We start from the raw sequence: 27,194 nt of genomic DNA, 5'->3' as shown, positions 1-27,194 counted from the left end.
GGGAATTCGGTGCTGTTTTCCAATCTCCCCAGCTTCTTGTACTCCTGTTAGATCTGGGTGCAATTTCCCAGAGGAGAGTCTGTAATCTACGACCTGCAAGAGAAAAGGGAAGACAGGCTGGCTGAGGACATCTGCACCTACAGCTCTACAGTCCAGACTCAACCCCCAGAGATGGCTGGCTCACCCCCACTAGGGGGCCACTTTGTGCCAAACCAGAGAAGGAGGGGTGGAGGAGGTGGAGAAGCCAAGAAAAAAAATCTATCAACTTCAAAAGAGGAAGTAGGTAAGGTCAGCGGTGTGTGGACTGCAGGCTCCCAAGCTGACGGCGCTGGCGCTTCTGAACCCTCTGTCTGCTGGGAGCTGAGCATGGGGCTGATGGCTTGTGTTGGTTGCAGAAGAGAGGAACCAGAGTGCATGGGTGCCACCTTGCTCAGGAATCCTGCGTGACCTCCTTGAAAGTTAAGCTTTTCTCCTGGTGGTTCTTTCCTCTGGCCCACGACCAGGCAAGCTCGCCCAACCTACGATCTGTCCCCAGCTCCCAAACTGCTTTCAAACCCCTCCCCTCTTAGTTTCCAAAAGAGTCGATGCCTGGTTCTCCTTGGCCCCTCTGCCCAGAAAGTTTGGGTTTCCTCTGGCACTTCTCCGGATAAACCCTCCCAGCCTCCATGGCCCTCACACTCACCTTCCCTAAGGGCTGCAGCCGCAGGGCCTGCCCAAGATCCCCACTACGCCCTGTCTGTCCTCACCTGGAGGCCACACCGCAGTTTCACACCTGGATGTGCAATGGCCCCCTGAGGTTCACCGGTTCCTAAGAGGAACTCGTGATCAGCCTGTAGGGGACAAAACAGTCTACCCAGCCTCTCAGCACAAGACAGGCTCCCCGTCCTCTCCCGCTCGTAGGCATCCAAATTCTGAAGCCTCCACCTCCTGAAAACGTCTCTCCTTTCCGCCTCCCTCTCTCCGGCTGGATGACCTCAAATCTCGTCCTAACGCTCCTCCACTGGCCCCCTCTCCGTCACCTGCTAAGGAAGGGCCACGCTCCTTAAGCTGAGGCGCCAGCTGCTTTACAAGTTTTGAGGGAAAAGAATGGATTTCTCTGGTTAGGCCACTCAGGGCATAAACGACCCAAGGGCCTGGGACACCCCACGACGGGGTTTTCTTTGGAGTCTGGATAGAGCAGAGCGTGCAGTGCTGGTCGTCCCGTTGCGGGCTGGCTCGCCAAAGACGCCCCTTCCTCCCCTCCCTCCCTAGGCTCCTGAGAGAGCCCTGGAGAGTTCTGGAAATCCTGCTACCTTTAGGACCTGGGGGATCCGAGTGGGGGGGGGTCACCTTCCCCGCCCCCAGCGAAGTCGGCGCCGGAACTGCCCTAATGGAAACCAGCCGCCGGGCGCTGCGGGAGGGCTCAGGCCGACCCCGGGGGCCATTAGAGGCGCGCCAGGCCGAGGGAGCCCGCGGCGGCTGGAAGGTGAACTTGACATCCCGGCTCCACCGATCCCGCAGCGGCTCGCACCCCATCTCCACTCCGGCCAGACCAAAGTAGAATCCGGGGTGTGCGCGTGATTTCCAAGGGAGGGCGGACTCGGGGCTTTCCCTGTCGCACCCTCCATCGGGGGACCGCCCCCAAGTCCCCGAGAGCCCCTCGGGCAGGGTCCTTAGGGCTCAGAGTATGGGAGGACCTGGCTTGCCTGGTGGAGGCGCGTAGCCGAGGGGTCGGTGGAGCTGCGCCCCAAATGAGTTCCCGGCGCACGATTCTCCCCCACCTGGACCCTTTGTGCGCCTCCCCCTCCCTCGTCCCGTCCCTTGGCTCAGGGGACCCAGGCCGCGGCGGCGGAGGTGGCAGAGGGCAGAGCCCAGAGGCGCAGCCCGGGCAGCTGGGGGGGTCGCACGTGGAGCCGTCCCCCGGACCCGCGCAGCGACGGCGGGGAGAGGCTGCAGGCGCGCGGGGTGGGGGCTGGGGCGCAGCCCGAGAAGTGGGAGGGGATCGGGTGAGGGGTGGTCTCTGAGGAGGAGCTAGGCTGGACCGTATTGTTCCGCGCTCGGCCAGGGAGGGCGCGGGGCGCTCGGCTTCCCGTGTTCCTCTCCCCGCCCCCGCCCCGTGGGCGCGAGAGGAGGCGGGGGGCTCCTTGTGCACCAGAGACGCAGCTGCCTTGTTCGCCCAGTGGGGTGTGGGTCCTCCGAGCGGTGCTGGGAAGGGGGTTTTCTCCGCCCGCGCGCCCAGGACCCTACCCAGGGCGGAGGTCCCGAGTGGGCCGCCCCCCGCAGCGCCCTGGGTTCGCGGGCCCAGAGGCTGGAGGCAGCGGGGAGCTAGCGTCCTTGACCCTCCCCTCGCCGCGTGCCTCCGCAGGAGTCGGGCTCCCAGTTCCCCGCGATGGCCGCGGGCCGCAGTCGTACGGAGCCGCCGCGCGGACCTCGGGGCGCCCCTCCCTAGCGGGGCGCATCTCCTTCTTGTTCCCCGCCCGGCCAGCGGGATGGGGGGCGGCGGGTCGGCCCTGAGGGTCTGCGCCGACCACCGCGGGGGCATCAACTGGCTAAGCCTGAGCCCCGACGGGCAGCGCCTGCTGACGGGCAGCGAGGACGGCACGGCCCGGCTCTGGAGCACCGCGGACGGCCAGTGCTGCGCGCTCCTGCAAGGTAGACCCTCCCACTCCCTCCCTGCCCTCTTCGCCGCAGCTCTGCGGCCCCAGACCGCGGACCCCAGCTCCTGCGCCCGCAGACCCCTTTCTAGAAGTCCAGCCCCCGCTCATCCCGGCACACTCGCGGAAGAGAGCTTGTCTGGGCCCAGCATCTGGCTATTGAGCGCACGGCAGGGCAGGGTGAGGTCTGGGGGTGGGGTGCGGGTGCAGAGCAGGGTGCGGCCGGGATCGGATGGGTGGGTCAAGGGGCGTCCGCTACAAAGGCGAAGATCATTTGTCAGCCAGCGGCAGGAACTCTCCCTTGACAACAATGTTAACAAACAAAAAGTTGCACCTATACTCCTTCTAAGCAAACCTTCCCTTGTCTCTAGGTGCCTCGTGGCCTCTTTGCGGCCAGTTGTGCTCTTCTGCTGGCATTTCCTGTTGACGACTATCGTAGTAACAATAGGGGCTTGTTAAGGGCCAGCGGTGCGGAGAAGTGTGCCGTCGTCACACTATGTTATCCCACATACAGACGTGGAAACAGGCTGGGAGTTAAGTAATTCGCCCAGGTCGCACAGCCAGTGAGGGGTAGATGGCAGTCTGAGCCCTCTCATTGCTGTAAACCCTGCCTGCATGCCTGGTGGTTTCTATTTGTGTCCTGTACTCACTCAGGAGGTCAGTGTGCCTCGGGTGCACCTCCCCCTGGGCCTGTCCCATGCACTGTGAGGTCCCTTTCAGCTCTGGCCCTCCTATTGCCCAGGTAGCACACATAGTCCCCTGGATGAGCCGCGAGGCTTTCTGTTGTGGGTAATTCTTTATCACCGCCGGCTTTTCCACCATCGTCAGTGAACCCTCCGTGGCCTCGCCCAGGCCTTCCAACTTAGGTAGGATATTAGCTCCAATATTGGCTAATCCTGATACTGCTGGTTTTAAATAAGAACAGTTGACCAGGTTCGGTGGCTCACACTTGTAATCCCAGCACTTTGGGAGGCCAAGGCGGGCGGATCACCAGAGGTCAGGAGTTTGAGACCAGCCTGGCCAACATGATGAAATCCTGTGTCTAATAAAAATACAAAAAATTAGCCGGGCGTGGTGGCAGGCTCCTGTAATTCCAACTACTCAGGAGGCTGAGGCAGGGGAATCACTTGAACCCAGGAGGCAGAGGTTGCAGTGAGCCAAGATCGTGCCACTGCACTCCAGCCTGGGTGACAGAGCCAGACTCTGTCTCAAAAAAAAAAAAAAAAAAGAAAAGAAAAAAAGAATAAATAGGGTAGATATTTCAAAACCAACAGGGGGCCGGGCGCGGTGGCTCACGCTTGTAATCCCAGCACTTTGGGAGGCCGAGGCGGGCGGATCATGAGGTCAGGAGATCGAGACCACGGTGAAACCCCGTCTCTACTAAAAATACAAAAAATTAGCCGGGCGTGGTGGCGGGCGCCTGTAGTCCCAGCTACTCGGAGAGGCTGAGGCAGGAGAATGGCGTGAACCCGGGAGGCGGAGCTTGCAGTGAGCCGAGATTGCGCCACTGCACTCCAGCCTGGGCGACAGAGCGAGACTCTGTCTCAAAAAAAAAAACAAAAACAAAAACCAACAGGGATGACTTTTGGATTACCGGTTACTTGGGAGTTGATGTGGATAATGGACAGGTGGCCACAAACTAACACACATCCCCCCCCCAAACAACCACACACACTTATAGGCATTCAAGCAGGCATGGAAAATGTGAGGTCTTTTAGAAACGTTAAGTCCAGTTGGTGTTGTGCTCAAACATAAGAGTGTCTTGGGGGTAGAGGGGTGGGTGGTGTTTCAGAAACGCAGATCCCCAGGCCTGGGCTCCAGTGATGCTGTCCTCCGTGAATAGGGCTGTAGAACTGGTATTTCTTGTTGTTGTTGTTGTTGTTGTTGTTTTTTGAGATGGAGTTTCGCTCTTGTTGCCCAGGCTGGAGTGCAGTGGCATGATCTTGGCTCACTGCAACCTCCACCTCCCGGGTTCAAGCGATTCTCCTGCCTTAGCCTCCTGAATAGCTGGGATTATAGGTGCTGGCTGCCACGCCTGGCTAATTTTTTTGTATTTTTATTAGACATGGGGCTTCACCATGTTGGCCAGGCTGGTCTTGAACTCCTGACCTCAGGTGATCCACCCACCTTGGCCTTCCAAAGTGCTGAGACTACAGGTGTGAGCCATTGCGCCCAGCCTAGAATTGGCATTTCTAACAAGCTTTTGGGTGGGTCTTATGCACAGCTGGCCCCGGGAGTTCCCTGTGGCGTGCGGGCTTGGTGGGTGAGGTGCTGCTCCTGGAGGCCCCAGGGAGAGTGAGCTGCGGAACCGTTGTGCGGGGAGCCCCGCCCTGTGGATGCGTTGACTTGTTCATACACGGAATTGCCTTTCAAATGCGGTTGGTGAGCTCACGGTGAAAAACGCTTCATTGCAATTACTCTGTAAAGAGAAGAATTACTTGCCACGTGCTTATCCCCGACCTCCTCTTTTTCAGGTTTATTCATTGAGTATCTCCTTATTTGGGGGCACTTATTGGTTCAATGAGATGAGTGACATTTTCCAAAATGGTGGCGCCTATCCTACCCTGTTCCCGTTGAGTAGGGGACTCAGCCTGAAGGTGGCAGCTCACTGTGGCTGTCCCACACGCTTCCTCGTCTTCTAACATGAGGGGGCGGGTATTGTTTTTAATTTCCTGGGTACAACCGCACATTCCCATTTGCTGGGAGCCGAAGGCATAGGAGAGTCCCTGTGAAGCCTGGCGGGAGAGCATTGGCCGAGAAGACTGGGCTGAAGGAGGCCTGCGGCACGCCGGTGACAAGAGCCACAGCAGCCTCACACAGCTTGGGGACAAGTGACCGCTCCCGCCGGAGAAGTCCAGAAAGCCAAGCTGCGTAGGTCTTGGTTCAAAGTGGGGGCGTGCATATTTGCTACAAGTCTCTGCTGGCCGCGTCAGTGTCCATTTCAGCCACACTGTCGGTGCTTCTGGGGCCAGATGTCACCTGTCTCAGGGTCCCGGCACCGTCGAAACTGGGTTCTACCAGGAGAGTTTAATAAAAGGACACTCTGCAAAATGCAGGTGGAACATAAGGGAACCACAGTGGCTGTGGCTCGGACCAGCAAGGCTGTCACCTCTTCTGGGCCTGAGTCGGGGACGCAGCCACTGCATCCTAGAAGCAGCGGAGAGGGCTTCCTTCCAGGTTGGATGGCCACAGCCAGCCCGAGGGAGCCCTGCAGGGTCGGAGCTGGGGGAGGGGAACAGATCCTGACTTAGAGTCCGGCTGCGGCTCCCACTTGTCTGAACCCAGGGTGGGCTCCCTCTTATCTAACCCAGTGGGAGTCTTAGATTAGAGTGAGCCCACTGTTCAGTCCATGCAGGTGGCGGGGGCAGGGTGGAAAAGGGGGGGATTGGGGAGCAGAGGAAGGCTCCGTCCTGGACAGCAGGCTCAGTGGGGCTTCCCCAACAGGTGAAAATAACCCTTGTGCTACAAGGGCTGGAGCAAACCAGGTCAGCAGTGCCATCCCTGCCCCATGTGGCCTCCGGGGCGGCTGTCCAGTCCGTTGTCTAAAGCTGGGACACAGGGAAGGGAGACAACGACTTCCACGCAAGTCTGGGGCACCAGGCCCACTGCAGCCCACCGCTGGCAGAGACCTGCCACCAGCAGGTCCGAAGCTCTGAGCTGCTTTTCCTGCATGATGTGGTGGGGGAGGGAGCAGTTTGACTTGAAACTTCCAGTGAGTCCTCAGGGTGTGCAGGCGCTACCTTGGCAGAAAACCGTCAGCCTCAGCATGTTCTTTGAACATAATAACTGCATCTTATCTGCATTCTTCATCCCTTCAGAAATATTTATTTTTAGTTTGGCTTTTTTGCTTATTCTGCACAATCCCTGCAGCCCCTGGAGGTGTGATGAGCCCTCCCCCATGCCTTCCCTCTTCTGTCCTGGGGTCCTCGGGGTTGCGGTGGGGGCCGCAGCTCCAGGGGTGGCAGGCCTGGTTCCGCCTCCTCCCCGCTAGGGTGACCCCGCAGGCCTGCGTCAGTGGAGGCCTGTTTCGTGTTCTGTGGAACACGGGGATTGGGGTTGGGGACATGCTGTGTTGGCCTGGCTCTGACCCGTGACTCACTCGGGTGTGTGTTCAGATTTGGGTGAGTGCTTCGAAACCCAGGGGAAGAGGCCTGTCCACAGCAGAGCCCTGAGCGCCATGGGCCTCTGCAGGCTCAGTGCCAGGCTCTGCCACAGGACAGAGGGCAGAGGGCATCAGAGCAGCCTGGCCCGGTTCAGAAATGGAGTTTTTTTTTAACCTTCCTTTCATCATTGCCTGTTTTCTTCAATATTTGTATGCATTTACACTTTTATCAATTTGCCATCATCTGCGTGTATGTCCTTTATTCCTTACACACATCATAAAGTGGTCCCTCATTTCAGGTCTTCAGCATCCCTGGCTTCAGGCTTTAGTTCCACCAGGTAGAGATGCCACAGCTCACTAGCTGCCATTGGCTTTTAAGTGCTTTTCTTGGCTTAACATACGACTCACTCCTGCGCTTCACCTTCCTGTGGTTGAGATGGGGCTGGAGCAGCTGGGCTTGGCATCAGCCCCACAGGATCCTTAGGCAGGTGCCTGGCACCTGAATGCCCACAGCACACCTTGATTGCCTTTCCATCCTGGGTGTCTCCAGCCTTGATCTCTCTGCTGAGCCCTCCTGGTGGCAGCAGTGAGGGTGGGACGGATCTGTTCCCAGGGAAACTTTATTGACAATCTTAACATATTTTATAAACCCTCTGGGGTTGGCAAAAATCTAGCCTGTGTTTTGACAAACACATTGCCCTCAATGTTTAAGCCGACATGTATTTTAAGGGAAACAGAATCTGCAGTTTCTTCAAATGTTGACTTAATCTGTACATTGTTTTCTTAGCAGCCTGGTATATGCCCTCCAGGGAGACTGGAAAACTTTTTTGTTAAATTATGTTTCTTAGAACTCAGGAAGTTGTGTTTTTCCAAGAGTAACTGAACTTAAACTCAGGGGGTCGGGGGAAGGGGTGGATGTGAATTGGCTTGAAACTACCCAGGAAATTCTAAATCCCTGTCTACCTAATACCAGCTGTCTAAATGAAATTTTAAAATTCTATCAAAATTCTTAATGTAATAAGTATGTCCCCCAAATGTGTGGATGTTTGAATTCGTCCGTTGTCTCATCTGTAAAATGGCTTTTAGTTCTAACAGTCTTTTGATTTGACTTCCTGGTCCCGGAGTTCCTCAAATGCAATTGGGCCTTCCTGCCCAACACGTTCTGCACCTGTGGGTTCGTCTAACCACAGATGAAAAACATCGAGGAAAAGAAAAATTCCACAAGCCTCCAAAAAGCAAAATTTGGCTTCGCTGCTCACCGAGTCGTACGTTGAATCCACACAAGTGAAGTGATGTGTAGCCATCGCAGTGGGTGTCATAAGTAACCTGGAGATGAATTGAAGTGTGCGGGAGGATTGCATAGGTTATGGGCAAACACTACGCCACAGGGACCTGAGCGTTGTGGAGTTTGGTATCTGCAGGGGATCCTGGAACTAATCCCTGATGGGTATTGGGGGCAACTGTATATATTGGGGGACAACTGTATACACACCATCTTTACCTGAAGGGCGGGCCCTACTAAGATCAGAGACCCTGAGGGCCCCCAGGGCTGCTAAGCAGTGCCTGAGGCATAAACATTGATCTGGCAGCCAGGGTGATAGTCAAGCTATCTAACTGCACCCATGAGATACAGTCCCAACCAGCTGGTGGGGTAGCTCAGGTGCTGAGACCCCAGACACCCTGGCATGGCCCTCCACTCTTGGCCCTCCATTCTGGCCACATCCTGGCCTCACCAGTCATCTCTACCAATCACTCAGACTCTGGCCTGGAGGTGCCCCATGGAGCCAGTCCCTGCACGCCTGCTCTCCTAGCCTCTGTTCTCCCTACGGGCACCGAGTCACCCTCTTCCCCTTCCCCAGTGCTCAGGCTTCTCTCTGGAGCCCCGGCCAGCTGCTGCCAGTGGGGTGCCGAGCCCTGCCGACCGCACGCTGCCCTTGACTGTCTTCCCTTCTGGGCCTGCAGCTCCCTTGGAGGGCAAGGCTGTGTTTCATTGTCTCTGTGTCTATGTTAGTGTCCTGGGGCTGCTGTGACAAAGGAGCATGCTTGGTGCCTGGAAACAAGTGAAGTTTATTCTTCACAGTGCTGGAACCCAGAGGTCTGAAATTAGCGTCCCTGGGCTGAAAGCAGGGTGTCAGCAGGGTCACATCTAAACCCTGCAGGGAACGGTCGCGGTTCCTGGGCTCTTCCAGCCCTAGTGGCTGCTAGCATTCCTGCACTCATGGCCACATCTATCTCTGCCTTCACCTTCACGGCCTCCTCTTCCGAGTATATCACATCTCCCTGGCCTCTCTCTTGTAAGGACATTTGTGGAGATATATATATATATATGTATTTATTTATTTATTTTTATTTTATTTTTTTTTTTTGAGACAGAGCTTCGCTCTGTCACCCAGGCTGGAGTGCAGTGGTGCACTCTCAGCTCACTGCAACCTCCGCCTCCTGGGTTCAAGCAGTTCTCTGCCTCAGCCTCCTGAGTAGCTGGGATTACAGGTGCCCACCACCATGCTAATTTTTTGTATTTTTAGTAGAGACAGGGTTTCACCATGTTAGCCAGGCTGATCTTGAACTGCTGACCTTGTGATACACCCGTCTCGGCCTCCCAAAGTGCTGGAATTACAGGCGTGAGCCACTGCGCCTGGCCACTTGCAGTTGTATTTAGGGCCCACCTGGATAATCTAGGATAATCTCCCCAATCAAAGTCCTTAACCTCGTCACATCCACAAAGACCCTTTTCCAAGTAAGGTCACATTGACAGATTCCAGGGATTAGGACCTGCTGTCTTGGGGCCGTCATTCTGCCTACCGCAGTATCTCTCCCCAGTGTAAGAAAAATAGCGAACATGTGCCGTTCCCTCTGCGGCTGCCTCTGTCCTCAGTCTGCGCTACATCCCTCGAGGCAGGCACTGTCCCCATCCCAGGTGAGGAAATGTGGAATGCAAAAGCTGAAAGGTTTGAAAAAGACTAAAAGGGGATGATAAAGAATGAGGAGGAAAGAAGAGGAGGGAGGAAGGCAAGAGTGGAAGCCGAGGAAACAGAGGGTTTAGGGCGCAGGCGAGTGCCCCGGATTGCTCCTGCTGTTGATGGCTGCTGTGAAGCCTCAGTTCTTGTCTTCTTAGTTTAAAATAATTGAAACAAAAGACACACAGCCAAGGAGATGCAGCATAGAGCAATGTATTGCACAGGAGGAAGAATACCCTGAAAGTTAGGTGCAGAATAGGCAGGACGCCCCAAGAGGGGAGTCAGGATGGGCTGCCTGTGAGGATGAGACAGCAAAGACCAGCTGCAGGGAGGATCCCTTTTTAGGAGTCTTACCTGATTATTCATGAGCAGGTGGGGAAGGGGGTTGCTGGGAAGCATGTTCTGGGTGCTCATGCACAGTGGCTGTGCATCCCTGTTCATACGTCACATGTCTCACTGGCATCTTAAATCTCCATCCAGGGGTGTGTTTTTTACTATTGTAATGAGCAAAGGGTCACTCTGAGGACCAGTAAAAATCAAAGTGCACGTGCTCTCTACAGGGGGAAGTCCCTAGTGAAGATAGCTTTGCTTGAATGAGCTTGCCTGCAGTGCGAATGCTGGGGCTTGTTGTGTTGACAGCGCAGTCGCCATGGTTGCTGCATCCTGAGGACATGGTTACTTCCCTGACTATCTGTCGTGCCTCACTGGTACCCCGTGCTTTCTGAGAATCACTCGGACTGAAGTCATTCTTTAAAAAGGATGAGTTGAGGGCTGGGCGCAGTGGCTCATGCCTGTAATCCCAGCACTTTGGGAGGCTGAGGCAGGCAGACCACTTGAGGTCAGGGGTTCGAGACCAGCCTGGCCAACATGGCAAAACCCCATCTCTACTAAAAATACAAAGAATTAGCCAGGTATAGTGGTAGGCGCCTGTAATCCCAGCTACTCAGGAGCCTGAGGCAGGAGAATCACTTGAATCCAGGAGGTAGAGGTTGCAGTGAGCCCAGATCATGCCACTGTACTCCAGCCTTGTGACAGAGTGAGACTGTCTCAAAACAAAACTAAACTAAACTAATGCTAATTGACTCCAGCCTGTCTCAAACACTCCCTACATCCTGCTTTCTTCCCTTTTCAAACATTGTTCCCTGAAGAAAAGCAGAAGCTGGCATCCCCAGTACGCTCACATATCCCCTCCCTCATCTGCAGGACACGAAAGCTATGTGACCTTCTGCCAGCTGGAGGATGAGGCCGCCTTCACATGCAGTGCCGACTGCACCATCAGGAGGTGGGACGTGCTGACCGGGCAGTGTCTGCAGGTGTACCGAGGACACACATCCATTGTGAACAGGTCAGCCTGGCTGGGGGCTTGGGCCGAGTCTCACCGTAGGCCCCTGGTGGGGCTGAGGGGTCAGAGATATGGGCCCCTGCACGTGAGGGCCCGCCGGTCTCTGGGGAAGTAAAAACGTGGTCAGCTGAGAGGTGGTCAGTAGCACCCAGCGACGTGGACCCAGGACAGGCAGCGAGCTCAGTGCCCGCAGCTGCTTGTGGGTTAGGGAGGCACTGCCCATCCACTGAACCGAGCCTGATGCTTCCCCCTTGGGGGCATAGCGGCTCCCCGCTGGGTGCAGGGAAAGGCACCAGAGCCTACAGCTGGTACGGATGGGGACAGATTCCATAGGAAACGGCTTAATTGAGGCCCAGTGGTGGACCAAAGGTTTGCAGGAGGAGGAGCTTGGGGGATTTTTCCGAAGACGGAGTTGAGGATATTTTTAAGCCTCTCCTTTCTTTGTGGCTGTGGAAAATATCCCAGCCCCTCCTTCTGAAGAAGGTTGGAATTGTTCCTTTCTCAATGAATTTGGGTCTGATCCAAGCAATGGAAATTCCTTTGCTGATCAGATCAGTTGGACACTGTTGGAGTCACTTGTAGTGGTCGCCTCGGACTCCCGAGGGAAGCCTCCTGGCGCCTCTGGGCCTGGCAGCTGCACTGGGGGAGGGGCACTGCCTGGAGGCTGACCCAAGTAAAGACAGGGCTGGCGCAGGCTGGCACGAGGGGGTCCTGAAGGTGGCGCTGGGGGCGCAGACCAGACAGGATGAACCCCGCCAGAGGGCTGCCGCTTGTTGAACTCTGAAAGGAACCCCCAGTCCGTGGACCAGTGCATGGGGGGACAGGGAGGCAGTGAGACCCATCACTGGGTCTCAGGAGGCCCTGAGACCTGCCCAGGCAGCCCACAGGGTGGTAAAGAAGGGGCTAGAGTGAGAACTCAGGGCTCACAGCTCCACTGGCCTCTTCCCAGCCCTCTGACTTCCCCGAGAAAGAAGTTTGCCATGAAAGAAGAGAGTGGGGCTGGGGGAGCGCCCTCCTGTGAGTCGGGCAGAGGCTGCAATGGGCTCAGCAGGGAGAAGGCCTGCCTGCAGTGACCAGTGGGCCCTCAGCTGCCAAACCCACAACTGTCAGATGCTTCTCAAAAGCAAAACTGGAACATTAAAGGTAGAAATCATGCTCGGCCAGATTTACTCTTTCATGTGCACACACACACACAACATATATAATACACCATACACACAACTTACATATATACACGTGCATACACAACATACTTACTCATACAACTTACACATACACATGTGCACACACAAACATACATATACACATACACACAACTTATACACATGTGCACATACATATACACTCATACACACAACTTACACATGTGCACACACAATGTACATCTACACTTATACACACAACTTACACATACACATGTGCGAACACACACACAATGTACATATACACCCATACACAACTTACACATACACATGTGCACACATACACACACAACATACATATACACTCATACACAACTTACACATGCACATGCAACTTACACACATACACACAACATACATATGCACCCATACACACAACTTACACATGTGCACACACAACATACATATGCACTTATACACACAACTTACACATACACGTGCACACACAATGTACATATACACCCATACACACAACTTACACATACACATGTACACACATACACAACATACATATACACTCATACACAACTTACACATGCACATGCAACTTACACGCAACATACATATGCACCCATACACACAACTTACACACACATATGCACACACAACACACACACACACATGGACACAACTTACACAAGCAACAAAACATACACATATACACAAAGTACATGCAGGCACACATGCACACAACACACATGCACATATACACATATGCACACATGTATACATATACACATGCACACATGGGCACATGTGCTCACAACATATACAAACACACACACTATTTTGGATCGGTCACAGCTCCAAACCCATAGCTCTCTGTAGATATTTGCATGATTAAGTAACTGTCCTCATAAATCAGTGAGATCCCCGAGGAACTCACTTCCTCCCATGTTTTCAGAGCCAGGTCAGGCCTGTGAGCTTCGGGGTCACCGATCATTCAGTGGCCTGGCGTCCCTGCCTTCTCACACCAGGCAGGACTCAGCCACCCCCTGCATACCCCAAGGCCTCCCACTACACCCTTCCTCCCACTATGCCCTTCCTCCCGCTACACCCTCTTCCTCCTGCACTTTGCTGCAGCAGCATCAGGGCATCATTTCCTTTAAAAATACACATAATCCCAGCTACTCAGGAGGCTGAGGCAGGAGAATCGCTTGAACCTAGGAGGCAGAGGTTGCAGTGAGCCGAGATCGTGCCACTGTGCTCCAGCCTGGGCGACAGAGTGAGACTCCGTCTCAAAAAAAAAAAAAAAAATACATGTTTTGTGAAAATCATCCTGTTTGGGTCTCAGGGAAGAAGCCAAGAAAGGGATAGTTGGCATTTGAGTGGAGCCTGTGTTGTGGAGCTGCTTGCGGGAGGTGAGGAATGCTGTTGGGATCCTGCAGAGGCAGGAGGCAGTAGGCTTGTCCCCTGAGTGGGTCTCCTGTCCATGCCAGGCTGGCCGGCAAGCCCTTCGCGGGAGGGCGGGAGGAGCAGCAGGGCCGGCCATGGTCCTGATTCAGGAGGGTCCCACCCCGGCAGGGATGCACCTTGTTACAGCGCAGCCACAGCCGCACCCCTTGGTGGTCTCCTCTCCTGGGGTGCAGGGCTTCTTACCAAGGGTGTACGCTCAGACCTTCTGAGGTTCTGTGCAAAGCTCTGCACTAAAGACAAATGTGTGTTTTTCTGGGGAGTTCTTGGCTTTCATGAAAATGAAAATAAGAGTCGTGAATACTGTGTGGGGGCCTTGGTCTCCCATATTGGTCAGTTGCACTGAATGGATGGACTCTCTGGGCTACCCAACCCCCAGTTCCCAGCCATGTAGCTGGAACCCTGTTGAGGCTGTGACCTCAGTCTGCATGGGGATTGCCGTGAGAGCTGGCAGCAGAGGCCCCCACTGGCTGTGGCGTGATCCCTGGCTATGCCTCTCACATGCACCCCTGGGTGCACTATGGTAGTTCCCAGTGTTCTCCAGCTTCTCAGGGCCCTCATCTGAAGTGCCCCGGCCCAGCCACTTGAGCTGGCCCTGTTCCCAGGGTGACCAGCGTGTCCCACTCTGCCCTGGACTTTCTCAGTCTTAGGCTGAAAACCCTGCATCCCCAGAAGCTTTTCAACTCCGGGCAAGCTGGGAGGGCCGTGCTCCCCTACCTCCTCCCCTACCCCCTTCCCGCTGCTCCTGGAGAGCTGCTGAGGGGATGCTGGAGGGATCCCAGCGGACCATCTAAGCTTGGTCCCTGCTACAGGTACATGCCCAGGGGCAGGCAAAGAAGGGTGGGCATGAGGGGAGGCAGGGTGGCTTCCTGGAGGTGGGGGCGATTTGAGCTGGACCTTGGAAGGTGAGTGTGGCAAGCTGGGCAGACATGGAGAGGTTATTTTAGCTGCAGTGCCTAGCATGGCCCGTTGGGAGGCTGTGTGGATTCTGGAACCCATGCCTTCTGATCCCTGACCCCTTCCCTCTTGCCCCCAGGATCCTGGTTGCCAACAACCAGCTCTTCAGCAGCTCCTACGACCGGACGGCTCGGGTCTGGAGTGTGGACAAGGGACAGATGTCCCGGGAGTTCCGGGGCCACCGCAACTGCGTGCTGACCCTAGCCTACTCTGCCCCGTGGGACCTCCCCAGCACTCCCTGTGTGGAAGAGGCTGCGGCCGGGGGGCTCCTGGTGACCGGCAGCACAGATGGCACGGCCAAGGTGTGGCAGGTGGCCAGCGGCTGCTGCCACCAGACGCTGCGGGGCCACACGGGCGCAGTGCTTTGCCTAGTGCTAGACACGCACGGCCACACGGCCTTCACAGGCAGCACCGATGCCACCATCCGTGCCTGGGACATCCTCAGTGGGGAGCAGCTGCGGGTGTTCCGGGAGCACCAGGGCTCCGTCATCTGTCTGGAGGTGAGACTGTCCTGGTCCCTACCCAGCAGCCAGGGGAGCCCAGGTCACCCCCTGCACTGCCGCCCTGCCCTGAGTATCTGTGATTCGGCTGCATAACAAAGCGCTGCAGATGGGGGCCTGGCAAGCGCCACGGAGGCCTTGCGGTTCTGGGGCTGGGAATCCAAGGTACGGGGTCCGCGGTACTGGTTTCTGTGAGGCCTCTCCTTAACCTGCAGACGCTGCCTTCTCTCTGTCCTCACGTGTGTGTGTGTGTGTCCTAATCTCTTCTTAGAAGGACGTCAGTCATACTGGATTAGGGCTCCCCTATGAACTCATTTTAACTCAACTGCCTCTTTAAAGACCCTCTTTCAAAAAGTCCGCATTCATAGGTACAGGGGTGGGGTGGGGCTGCGACATGTGAATCTGGGGTGGGCACGACGTAGCCCATAACAGTCAGCTTCTGGATCTGCATCCTGGGCCAGGGCTGGCGCAGATCCTGCCTGCAGGGCGCCTGGAGCGGGTATTGACTGTTTTCCTGGTTTGTCTTTGTGCTGTCAGGGTGAACGCCGGTAGCCTCCTGGGCTCCGTCCTCATGGCCTGGGGACTGGGAAGTGGCCCATCATGCTATAAGCCGACAACCAGGATAGAGGAGGCTCATAGCGCTGTCATGGTGTGGCCATGTGGGATGTGGGGTTGCTGCTCCGTCTCCGTTGCCTCCCCTGGACAAGCCACCCAGACTGGGACTCAGTTTCCTCACATGTACAGGGAAGATAAACCCCCCTTCTTAAATTCCTAAATCCAAAAAGTTCCAAAAATTGAAAAGTTTTTTCTTAAGCTTGGCACGAAAACTCTTGGTGGCAGAGTCTGGCCTGAAAAGACGTGTGACTGTGTGCGCTTTGATCATCCCGGTGCCTGAGGGTCCTCACACCTTTCCTGCAGATGCAGGAGCGTGTCTGTAAGCCAAAAAATCCTCAAATGCATGGTCCTAAGGTTTTGGATTAGGGATTATGGTGTGAAGTTGCCCCGTCCATGGGCTTGTGGTGGGGATATGGTGAATCAATGGAAGATGCGTGAACGTGCTGCCAGGCAGCCCTTAGACGCCACGACCGAGACCATCCCTGCTGCTGTTGCTGTGAAGGACCTAACAGTGTGCCTGGCCAGAGGACCTGTTGGGTGTGATCCCCCATGCTGGGGTCTAGATGTTCCTGGCTTGGTCTCGGTCAGCCTCTGCCCTGCTCCAGGGCAGATCCGACCCCTGCAGCAAGCAGTTGGGGTGCCTTGCTACCAGCACCTGATGCTCAGTGAAGCCGCAGAAGATGTGAAGGGCAGGCTCCGGGCGACAGGGCTGGAGTCGCGGCAGCCCTGAGCAGGCTTCGCTGTGCTCAACCCCATAGGAGAGCCAGGCCAGGGCCCCATTTGGGGTTCTCGGGGTAAAGGCGGCCCCGGGGCTCCAAGACCAGGGGAGCAGGGAAGGGCTCACATGCGCGTGGAGGGAGGGTCACCCAGGTCCCTGAGATGCTGGGTGAGGCATGTAAACCCCACGTCTCTAACTCAGGTCCCACCTGAGGACATTGGGACGGGTGGACAAAGAGAAGTAAATCAGCAAATGCAGCGAGATGAGGGGCTTAGGAGGGCAGCTCGTCGTGGAGAACGGGCCCATCTCACAGGGTCTGTCTGCACAGGATTCCCCTGGCCTCAGCTCCACCTCTGGTGATAAGAATGTTTCTGTTTCTTGGCCGGGTGCGGTGGCTCACGCTTGTAATCCCAGCACTTTGGGAGGCTGAGGCGGGCAGATCATGAGGTCAGGAGATCGAGACCACGGTGAAACCCCGTCTCTACTAAAAATACAAAAAATTAGCCGGGCGTGGTGGCAGGCGCCTGTAGTCCCAGCTACTCGGAGAGGCTGAGGCAGGAGAATGGCGTGAACCCGGGAGGCGGAGCTTGCAGTGAGCTGAGATTGCGCCACTGCACTCCAGCCTGGGCGACAGAGCGAGACTCCGTCTCAAAAAAAAAAAAAAAGTTTCTGTTTCTTGATCTCCTGCTTTCAGGAGAGAAGGGAAGGTCAGGGTGCACTGCTCGCACCTGTTTTTTACGTGCCTTTAACTCGACACCATCCTCGTGCTGAAGGGGCGCGTTTTGGGGAGGCGCACTCTGCCACTCTTCACGCTCCCCGGCCCTCCCTCCGTGTCCTTGTCAGATGCTGGTGGTGATAACAGCTCTTCTAGTCTCCCAGGGTTCCCGTGAGAGTCAGCACTAGTGGCCCAAGACTCGTAAAGAGCTGGGGGCATCCGAGTTCTCTTTCCTGCCAGGCAGTTCCATGGTGGGCAGTGTGGAGTGAGGCTGAGACCCCCCCCACCGCCCTACCTGGCTCACATCTGTGCTCTGAGCTTGCCAGGGCAGGGGGTTGTGAGGGGAAGGGATCAGGAGTTCGCTGGGAGGCCTGTTCCACCTGGAGCTGGTGACTCGCCCTCACGTCGTCAGTGAAACAGAGGAACTAGCACAGGCATAGAAAGGCCGCTGGCCAGGTGGAGGCAGGTGCTGGACAGGGGGGAGAAAAGCAGCACTGCCCTCCCGGGTGACAACTGTCCCCACCCCAGGGGTGGCGGGATTCCCCAGGTTCACTCCCCAGGGTATTCTATAGGGTCTCAGTGCTGTTCTTCCTGGAGAATGGGAACATAGGATGTCCTGGCAGAGAGTCAGGAAAGCTAAAGGAGAGAGTGTGGGGGGACAGCTCCCACCCCACACACCTGTGTGCACACACAGGCATAGGCGCACACACTCCATATGCATATGCGTGATACGCGTGTGTGAACGCATGCCCCACAGGCACACATGCACACACGTGTGAATATACTGCACAGACAAGCCACGCATGTACATGCATGCCCACAAACATACCACGCAGCCACACATGTTGATGGGTATGAAGAGAGAGCACCTGGGGGGCAGAGGCTCTGGCTGTGGACTGTGCCTTTGTTTTCTTTCCCTTTGAAACTTAGCCAGCCCCACAAAGCAATTTGAATGGGAAGAGGACTGGGGACAGAAGGTGCCCATGGGAACAGCCAGGGACAGCCTGGCCCAGGTGGCCAGTGGGGCTCAGTCCTAGCAGGGGAGTGGGGTGCAGGGAGCCAAGACTGAAGAATGGGGGGCTCTGGAGACGGGCAGGGCTGCCATGAGGGCTGAGACTCCCTAGGAATGCACTGGTCAGAAGGTTCTGGGAGGTGGAGGTGAGCCTCTCAGGACCATTAGGTCTCGTAAACACGGAAGGCAAGAGAGAGGGCGAGGAAGGACCTAGCAGGCGCCTAGGTAGCGGCCCCGCAGTGTGCAGGGTGCACAGCCTGTGACAGGCCTGGGAGGTCCCTGGGCGGCCAGTGGCCCCGGAGCCTCAGGTTCCGGTAGTGGCAGGGGTAGAGTTTGCCTCCTCTATTAGACTCGGCCTCCCGACCTGGGAGCCAGGCCCGTGGCATGAGGGAGTGAATGGGCGGCGCTCCGCGGGGCTCAGAGGCTGCAGGAGGCATGGGCAAGGCCCACTTCCCGGGTAGGGGGCTTCAGGGGTTACATGCTCTCCACATGGGGATGCTCTCACAGTGGGGGACTCTGGGGCGGGGTCCGTTTTACCCCTGTAAACACAAACCCTAAGTTCCAGCATAAGTCCCCTTCAGGGAGGGAGGTTCCTGTTCTCTGATGAGGAGTCAGTGGTGGGTGGGTGGGTGGGGGTCACGGTGTCTGAGAGGCTGGGGGTGTGGGGGGCACATGGAGACAGGGCCTCGCTGGCCTGCTGGATGGGGGCATGTGGGCAAGAGAGAGGGGACATGGCCCAGGCCTGGGCGCAGGGGAGCATCAGGCTGTAGCATAGGCTGGGGCCCCCGATCAGAGCTGGGGTCCGGGAGGTCCACTCTTGGGGAGCACATGGCTGGCTCGGGCCTGGCTGTTGCGTCTCAGCTGGGCAACTCCTTGCCCCGCCCTGAGTGTCTGAAGGGTCTGGCAGAAGGAAGGCAGCACACGCTTTTGCAGAAAGAGCAGCTGGCACTGAAGGCAGCCAAACGTCTGATGGTTTGGGTCTCTGCTCAGGTAATCACTAAGGTAACTACTAAGTGACACCCTGCTTCACTAGGAAGACCTGGTGGCTGAGGTAGAAAAAAGGCCCCCATCGCCCAGGACGGTTGGGATGAGGTGTCAGCCTCATGGTGCGTGGGAGGGGCGGGGCCGGGGAGAAGGCGCGCCCCTGTACTTCGAGCTCTAGATTCTCGATAGACGGGAGTTTCTTTTACTTTGTTCCCGCCATCTCCCTAATTGTTCAGCACCTTCTAATCCCTTGGGAAGTCTGTTGGGTGATATTTTGGTGCATCTGAATGTGTTGTAACATTGCCCACGTTTAAGATTCCCTCTTTCTCCCCTTCACAGGGTGGGGAAGGCACCTTTTCCCACCCTTCCAGATCTGCCTCTTGAAAAGGACTGTCGGGCCCCAGACACGGTGCACAGAGAAGCAGAATCCAGTCTGCCCCTCAGCCTCGCTCGGGCTCCCAGCTCACCCAGCTGCGTGTGGGGGGCATGCGACCCACAGAAGGGACCATCTTGCCTTTCTCTTCCCTTGTATATGATTTCTTTCACCTGACACCACTCAGAAAATTGGAGTTTTGCAGGGGTTAGAAGGCTGCTGCCTTACAAGCCAGGTTTGATTAGGGCAATGGGACATTTCTCACACTGTCCTAAACACAGAGGGGGCTTCCTAACAGAGATTCAGGGGCAGGGAACCAGGGCAGGAGGCCGGCCTCATGAGCAGATCCGGGAAGCAGGACTTCTGGGTCTGGCGTCCCCTAGCCCTCGCTGGTCCCCGCCCCCACAGGTGGCTACGTCAGTTCTCCCTCCTGCCTTCTGTGGCTTCTCTGACTGAGGGCCATCGCCGCCACAGCCTTCATCAGATGGGCTGGAAGTGCGGTTCACGATCTGCCTTTCTAGAAGGGCCTGATTGGCCCTCTCGGGTCCAGGAAGCACAGGAGGGGGACCCACAGGATCAGCTGAGGCCTCCCTTTAAACCATTTTCAGCGTTTACTCAGTGGTGAAGCACGTTCACGGTGTTGTGCAAACATCATACCATGATTTCCAGACTTTTCCATCAGCCCAAATCAGAACTCTGTCCCCATTCAACACTGACTCTGACTCTCCACTGCTCCTCCATTCCCCGGGCACCCGCCCTTCTGCTTTGTGTCTCTGAATTTGATGACTCTGGGTCCTCACATGAGTGGAGTCGTGCAGGATCTGTCCTTTCCCGTCTGGCTTATTTCATGAGCGTAAGATCTTCAGGGTTCATCTGTGTTTTGGTGTGTGGTGAGATTTCCTCCTTTTTCCGTGGCTGATAAATATTCCCTGGTGTGTGGGTACTGCATTTCGCTTATCCGTCACCTGTTGATAGACACACGGGTTGCTTTCACCTTTCAGCTGTTGTGAACGGGTGGACGGGGTCTGGGTGCATCCTGCCTTCAGTTCTCGGGTGTGTGCCTGCCAGTGGGACTGCGGATGACTTGGTAATTCTCTGTTCAGCTTTTTGAGGAACGGCCAAAGTGAAATGACTCTTAAGGCGCGTGTAGAGGGAAAGGGATGGGAGGTGGGCGCCGTACCATCCCCTCTGCCCGCAGCCTCAGGACGCTGTGCAACTTCCCGAGGCTTCCTGACTGTGGGGGCGGGGGGGCTCCCTTTTCACAATCTGCCAAGTGGGGACACACAATGGCTGCCCCTGGGGTGGCCAGATGGGGTTCTGATGTGGGGGGTGTGCAATGAGCTTCGGGCTGGGTCTGTTTCACAGGGCGAGCTCTGTCGTTGAGGGCCAGACCGGGGACTTTGCATCTCCTCCCCTCCAGCTCCTCCCTTGCTCCGCAGCCCTGGCCCTGCGAGTGCTCTGTCTCCCTGAGCTCTGACTGTCCCTTGGTTCGTGGCACCGGGGCTGGCCGTTACACCCCATGCGCTCTTGCATTTGGATCCTTTTGGGACCCCTGCCCCATGGCCTGCCTGGGGCCCTCACTCTGCCTCAGTGCTCTGCTGGGCTGGAGATTGTGCATTCAGCCAGCGTGGCTCACTGGCACCCCCATCCACAAACTGCTCTCAGGAACTCGGCATCCGCACACAGGACTGTGTGGCTTCTCCACCCCAGCCCAGAAACCCTGTGAAGCAGGCGGCATCATTGCTATCTGAGATTGAAGCAGAGACCTGCTTGTTGCTTTTCTCTGCTCTCGGCATGTGGTCGGGGTCACTGACCCGTGGTCTATGACACCTCATCTCCTTCCCCTTCCTCGAAATGAGAGAGGGCCTCATGCTCACCTCCAGGCGTCCTTCTCCTGTGCGTACAGGCCTGGTGGGTGCACCTGAGACCAGGAAGCAAGCTCTTCAAAAGGACTTCACACGGCCCCTGCCCCGTGCAGGGCGGAGCAGGCAAACTCCTTCCCAGGTGCCCTTGAGAGTCCTGGGCCCCCACAGTGGCTTTGCGAGCCCCATTGTGTAGCCTCTGAAATCCTTTTGCTGAAGGAGCGTGTGTGTTTGCAAGTCAAGAGCCAAGGGAGAGAGTGGCTGAGGTTTCCTGGTGGGCCAAGTGTGGGGCGTCTGCTGGGACCCTGAGTGAACCGCTCGGTGATGGTGTGTTTGAGCTGTGGTGTCTGCACCACTCGCATCACACAGGTCAGGCTTCTTTGATTTATGGAGACAAGCTCGTGGGCAGCCTTTCCAGAGGCTGGGGAGGAAAAGCGGAGACCGTGCAGTTTCGCAGAGTCCTGGTCCATTGCTTCTCCTGTAACAAAATACCTTAGACTGGAGGGCCGGGCACGGTGGCTCACACCGGCTATCCCAGCACTTTGGGAGGCTGAGGTGGATGGATCGCTTGAGGCCAGAGTTCCCAGACCAGCCTAGGCAACATGGAGAAACCTCATCTCAAAAAAAAAGAAAAGAAAAGGTGCAGAATACCATTGACTGGTAATTTATAAATAATAGAAATGTATTTCTCACTGTTCCAGAGGCTGGGAAATCCAAGGTCAAGGTGCCAGCACATTCTGTGTCTGGTGGCTGCTGCTCTTGCCACATTCTTCATCCTGGATGAAGGGACAAACAAGCTCCCTTAAGCCCTTTTATAAAAGGGAACTCACCCCATTTATGAGGCGGGCCCTCATGACCACTTTACTTCCTAATGCTATCACAGTGGGGGTTAAGTTCCAGCATGAATCTGGGGGGTACCGACACTCAGACCATAGCTTCATATACCCCGCCTCTGACCGTCAGCCTGGGGACCAGGTGGCCACAAAGCATCCTCCCTGCGTCCCCGAAGCCTGTAGCCTGCTCCAAGTTGGCCAAAAGCAGAGGTGAGGTCCTGAGAAACCACCGTGCCCAGAGGCGCCTCTGCCTCCCTCGCCTTTTACAGGATTGCATGCAGGGTTGAGCCACTGACCTCGGGGGTCCCAGAAGCCAGGTGGGGACAGAGCCAGGGGCGCACAGGCCTCCTTTTGGAGAGGGTTGGGCCAGAGATGGTGTGAGTACCTGCTTCTAAGCGACAAACCCAAGGTCAAAAAGCCAGGGGGCACCCTGTCTGTGGTGGCCCCTGCACTGCAGGGCAGCCCTCTCCCCTGCTCTTTGAGGGGTCGCCCAGGTTCTGGGCTTGACCCGGGGTCCTTGTGAAGGAGGAGAGATAGAGTCTCTGCCCTGTCCCTTTGTGGTTTTACAGGGATGTTTTAAACATTTTAGTTATAAAACATTTCAAATGTAAATTGTAAAAAATAACTAAAACAGACACCTATGCACCCAGTTTTGAAATCAGATAGTAACATTGTGATTTTAAAGAAACAAAGCATTTCAAATCCAGCCAGAGGAAAGAAAGACCTACAGGATCTGGGAGCCCAAGGTGGTGGGGACCAGGTGGGGATCACAGCAAGGATGTTGTGGGGCAGTCTCTGGCTGCAAAAGCCCTGTCGTACCAGTTCATGAGTCTCACCCAACCCTGAGGAGCCGGTGGGCAGAGATTGCACCTGCATTTTAGGGATGGGCAGGAGTTAGCATGTTCAGACCCTGGCTGTGTGCGGCGCGTCAGCCCTCGTGGCCTCCTCCTTAGCAGGAGGTCCTTGTTTCTCATGTTGCACATGAAAGCTTGGAGAAGATGAGTAACTTGGCCACGTCTCACAGCTGCTGCGGGGTGGAGGCAGGATTTGAACCCAAGACTGTGCATCTGTAAGCCCCGTGCCTGTGAGCACCACACCTGTCACCAGGCAGGTGGTGCGTCCCCCGACACTCTTGCTTGGGAGGAGTATCTTGGAGGGTCTGCTGCTCTGGAGCCTGCCAGGCCCTCTGCGGCCTCCTCCCACCCCTGCTGGGCTCCTTTGGAGCCCGGGAAGTTGGAGGCCTGCATCTGTGTCCTCAGCGGCGGAGCCCCGGGCCGGTGCCTCTCCTGCTTCTGCTTGGTTGGATGTCATTGCCGGGAGACTCCTCAGAGCCACCGCGGCTGCAAGGAGCCCTCAGGATCATCCTGCCTTCCCCCTTGGCTCAGGCCTCCCCGGGCCACCCCGCTCTCCCTGTCCTGTCAGGAAACCAGCTAGAGGGAACAGCAAGGCCTCCACAGGCTGAGGACCCTGAGCTGGGAGTGCCCCCTCGGCCTGTGTGGCTCTGGCTCGTGTTCGGCAGGGTGCTACCGGGAGGGCTGAACACAGTGCTCACAGGCTCTGTGTGGTGAGGGCCGGCTGCCAGGGAGCAAGAGGGGCTTCCCTTTGTCCTCTCCCACCCTGGTCACCCAGCGAGCCTCCTTGGTGCAGGGGCTGAGCAGCGCAGAGGTGTGGGGCTGCGAAACTGGCCAGTTCTTGGGGGTCTCAGTCTCAAACATTCCACCCTTGCCCACTGCTCTTATTAGAGCCCCAGAGGCTCTGTGACTGTCTGGGACGCAGGCACAGGGAGCCTGGCTGGCTCTGGAGCTGACCATGTGTTGGGGAGGTGGCCAAGAAGTGCTGCACTGGTGGTGGTCAGCCCTGCCTCCAGGACGCAGACACAGTGTGAAGAAGGATCCCGGGCTTCCACTTGCCCACGAAGGAAAAGGGAGGATCACAGTACAAGGGCTTTCTGGGCAGGGAGGACTTGTAGGAAACCTGGGAGGAAGGCACGTGCCCAGGGGTCCTGGGGCAGCAGTGTGGACACAGGTGTGTGGAGTGGAAACCAGGAGATGGGACCACGGAAGCTGGGCCCTGCAGGGCCTCCAGGCACCAGGCGGGAGGCGTGGTCTTTCTCAGGAAGTGGAGGGGCTGTCGAGGACTGTAAGCAGCTGACTGTGTGCCCGGCAGGCTCAGGGTGGTCCATTTGTCCTTCCTGCTGGTGCCCGCATTACTGGCAGGAACTGTGCTCCCGGGTGGTACAGACGGCTGAGGTCTGACTGCAGGAATGTTCTGGAACCCTGCCAAAGCTGACATGGGCAGGTGGGCAGTCACACGCGTCCCTGTCCCTGGGGAGGGGACCATCCAGTTAGGGAGGCTGCCTAGGCTGGGGCCCACCATAACCCCAACAGGACTTCAAGGCAGGGCGTGAGAGAGGGCAGGTGACTGTCCACAGGAAGCACCCGCAGCCTCTGCCTCCCGGAGGCCACATTGTGCTCCTCCTGGTTCCACTGCCCTGTCTGGCCACAGTGATTGGCCCAAGGCCAGTTAACTCCTTTGACCTGGGCTGTGGCCCGGGTCGTGGAAGCCCTGTCCTCTGGGATTTGAACAGGGAGATAATTTGGGGAACCGGCAGTGGAAAGTGGCCCAGAGCGTGGTCGTGAGGGGAAGGTTAGGAGGGACGTGTTCGGGATGCCAGTGGCCAGCGTGGACTGACTGCCTGCCGGTGGGCCCACTGCCTGCCGACCACAAGAGAAATGCACTGTGTGCCTGACCCGCTTCTGACCCCTGGTTCCTGGGCCCCAGCAGTAGTGGCAGGAGGCCTCTCTGGGGCATGAAGCCTGCGCCTGTCTCCTGTGCCATCGTGCCAGATCACTGCAGCTGTGGAGCCTGCCTGCCCGCCCTTGCCTTCTCGTCCGTGACTCTGCTGACCAGAGGTGCTGGCTGGGAATGCTCTTGGCTGGGTGGTGTTTAGTCTAGGGGAATTTACAGAATTATTTTAATAGTCTCCGCACTTCCCTGGGGCTGCTACTCCCATTCATCTTGGCGAGGGCCTGTTCCCTTGTCTCCTGGGCCCTTTCCATGCCTCCTGTGAGACAGCAGCATCAGATGGCTGGGCGAGCCTGTCTCCCGGGCCCCCTTCTCGCTGTGAGCCCCATGAGCAGGGGGAGCAGTGACCCTGTGACAGCCCCCGGCTGTCAGCTCCAGTCTTGGCAGAAGTCTGCCTCACACCCTCGCTCAGGGCTTTCTCTGTCCTGTCTGCCCATCTGAAGCAAAAGCCCCGTGTGAAAGCCCTTCTCTGGAAGCCGTCTCCTCAGCCAGCAGGAGTGAGCAGTTAAGTGCCTGTACCCCACACGCCCTTGAGGAAGGGGCTGTCCACGTCCTATTCCTCAGGGGAAGCAGCTGAGGGGCAGAGAGCCAGGGACTGGCCCAGGGCAGTGTGGGGCTGGGCGGCAAAAAAAGCCACCTGCTTCTGGGTGCTGAAGCGGGCAGTCTGGGGGGGCCGGTGGCAGGACCCTTCAAGGCTCACCCATGGTTTCACCGCTGAGACCTGCTCATGCCCTTTCCCCCCTTACAGAGGGAGAGGTCTGGGGGGCTTCAGAGCTGCCCCAGCTGCCGACCCTCCCTGCTCCTCCTCGCAGCTGGTGAACCGACTCGTGTACTCTGGCAGCGCGGACAGGACCGTCAAGTGCTGGCTGGCAGACACAGGGGAGTGTGTGCGCACGTTCATGGCCCACAGACGCAACGTGAGCGCCCTCAAGTACCACGCGGGCACCTGTAAGTGACTTGGCCTGGCACGACCTGTGCCACCCCAGCCTGGCTTCTCCTCTCTGCTTCTTTACTTCCTATGGGATTTTCCCTCATTGAGCCTTGGCTGCCAATCATCAGCGTCCAATGGCGGTGCTCGTTCCTTCTCCACACACCCGCGCTTCCAGCTGTTTTGCAAAGAAGGTCCAAATAAGAGTTTGGTGGCTCCTCCCAACCTTTCTCCAGGACAGCCTGGGAGTCTGGACTGCTGGGAGGGTCTAGGGTCAAAAGCATGTCCCAAAGGGTGCATCCTAATTCTCCAAGTGAGACAGTGACTGCCCCTTAATCCTGCCAGCCTCGAGGGCCACATGGCTTTGGCCTCACTTGGCCTTAGGATTTGTCTGCAGAGAAGAGAAAATCCAGGTAGCTGTGGTTCCAATGAGGTGGTGGTTTATTTTCTCTCAGGTAGAAGAATTTCAGAGGCTGGTGGTCCCATCTGGAATGTGGACTGTGGTGGCTCCACAAAGTCATCAGGCACCCAGCTTTCTTCTGTCACTCTTCTTTGTCATCCTTAGCACACACCTTCTGTCTTTAAAGAAGCCTCATGATTCAAGATAGCTGCTACAGTGCCAGCCATCGTGTCATGTTTTAGGCAGGCAGAGAGAGAGGATGAAGGGTGAAAGGACACGTCTTCTAGCTGAGTTGGTCCTTTAAGATCTTTCCTGGAGGCTTCATCCAAGGACTTCTACATACCTCTCTGTGACCATTCTGTGTGTAAGAGATAGTGAATCATAAAGTCTTTTATCTGAGGAATTTGCTGCCCAGATGGAATCGGGGTTATTTTGGAAAGAAAGAAGGGCAGAGTGGCATGTTGAGCAGGCAACGAGCTGTCTGTCCTACAGGTCTCAAATTGTCACACACCCGGGCCATTTGGCTCTGCCTCTGGGAGGGAGGAGACGGGATGGGGGAAGAGTCACAGGGGAATATTCAAGTTGACCTCACAGCAAATGTGTTGGATGAAGATAGAATGCAGATATCTGAAAATAGATCCTGACATGCCCTCAGGATTCAGGGTCTGACACGGAAAAATTATTTTTCATTTGTTCCTGTGTCCAAGCCTGGAAGTGTGGTTACGGCTCTGTTCCTAAGTCTGGGTCCTCTAATTGAACACGAGGAAGGTTCTACTCTCAAAGGCTCTGGCCAGCGGCTGCCTAGAACACCTCCCCGTGCAGCTGCGGCACGGAGCCTGCAGG

At 56.6% G+C, this 27,194-nt stretch overlaps 1 protein-coding gene across 2 annotated transcripts in view; it reads left to right on the top strand.

Annotated features, from left to right (window-relative positions):
* Window positions 1–1,275: 1,275 nt before the first annotated feature.
* WDR86 (WD repeat domain 86) overlaps window positions 1,276–27,194 on the top strand; it is a 28,667-nt gene continuing 2,748 nt past the window's right edge. Inside the window, exons 1-4 of one of the 2 annotated variants that reach the window (XM_055284618.2) lie at window positions 1,276–1,465; window positions 10,896–11,037; window positions 14,686–15,106; window positions 25,836–25,971. In XM_055284618.2, coding sequence (XP_055140593.1) covers window positions 14,765–15,106; window positions 25,836–25,971 — 478 coding nt within the window. In that variant the 5' untranslated portion in view covers window positions 1,276–1,465; window positions 10,896–11,037; window positions 14,686–14,764. Of the gene's footprint in view, window positions 1,466–1,967; window positions 2,632–10,895; window positions 11,038–14,685; window positions 15,107–25,835; window positions 25,972–27,194 lie in introns of those variants that run through there. The other variant, XM_055284617.2, reaches the window with a different exon arrangement.

Source organism: Symphalangus syndactylus, chromosome 6 (assembly GCF_028878055.3).
Source record: "Symphalangus syndactylus isolate Jambi chromosome 6, NHGRI_mSymSyn1-v2.1_pri, whole genome shotgun sequence".
NCBI lineage: Eukaryota > Metazoa > Chordata > Mammalia > Primates > Hylobatidae > Symphalangus > Symphalangus syndactylus.
This window is presented reverse-complemented; position numbering and strand designations above follow the sequence as displayed.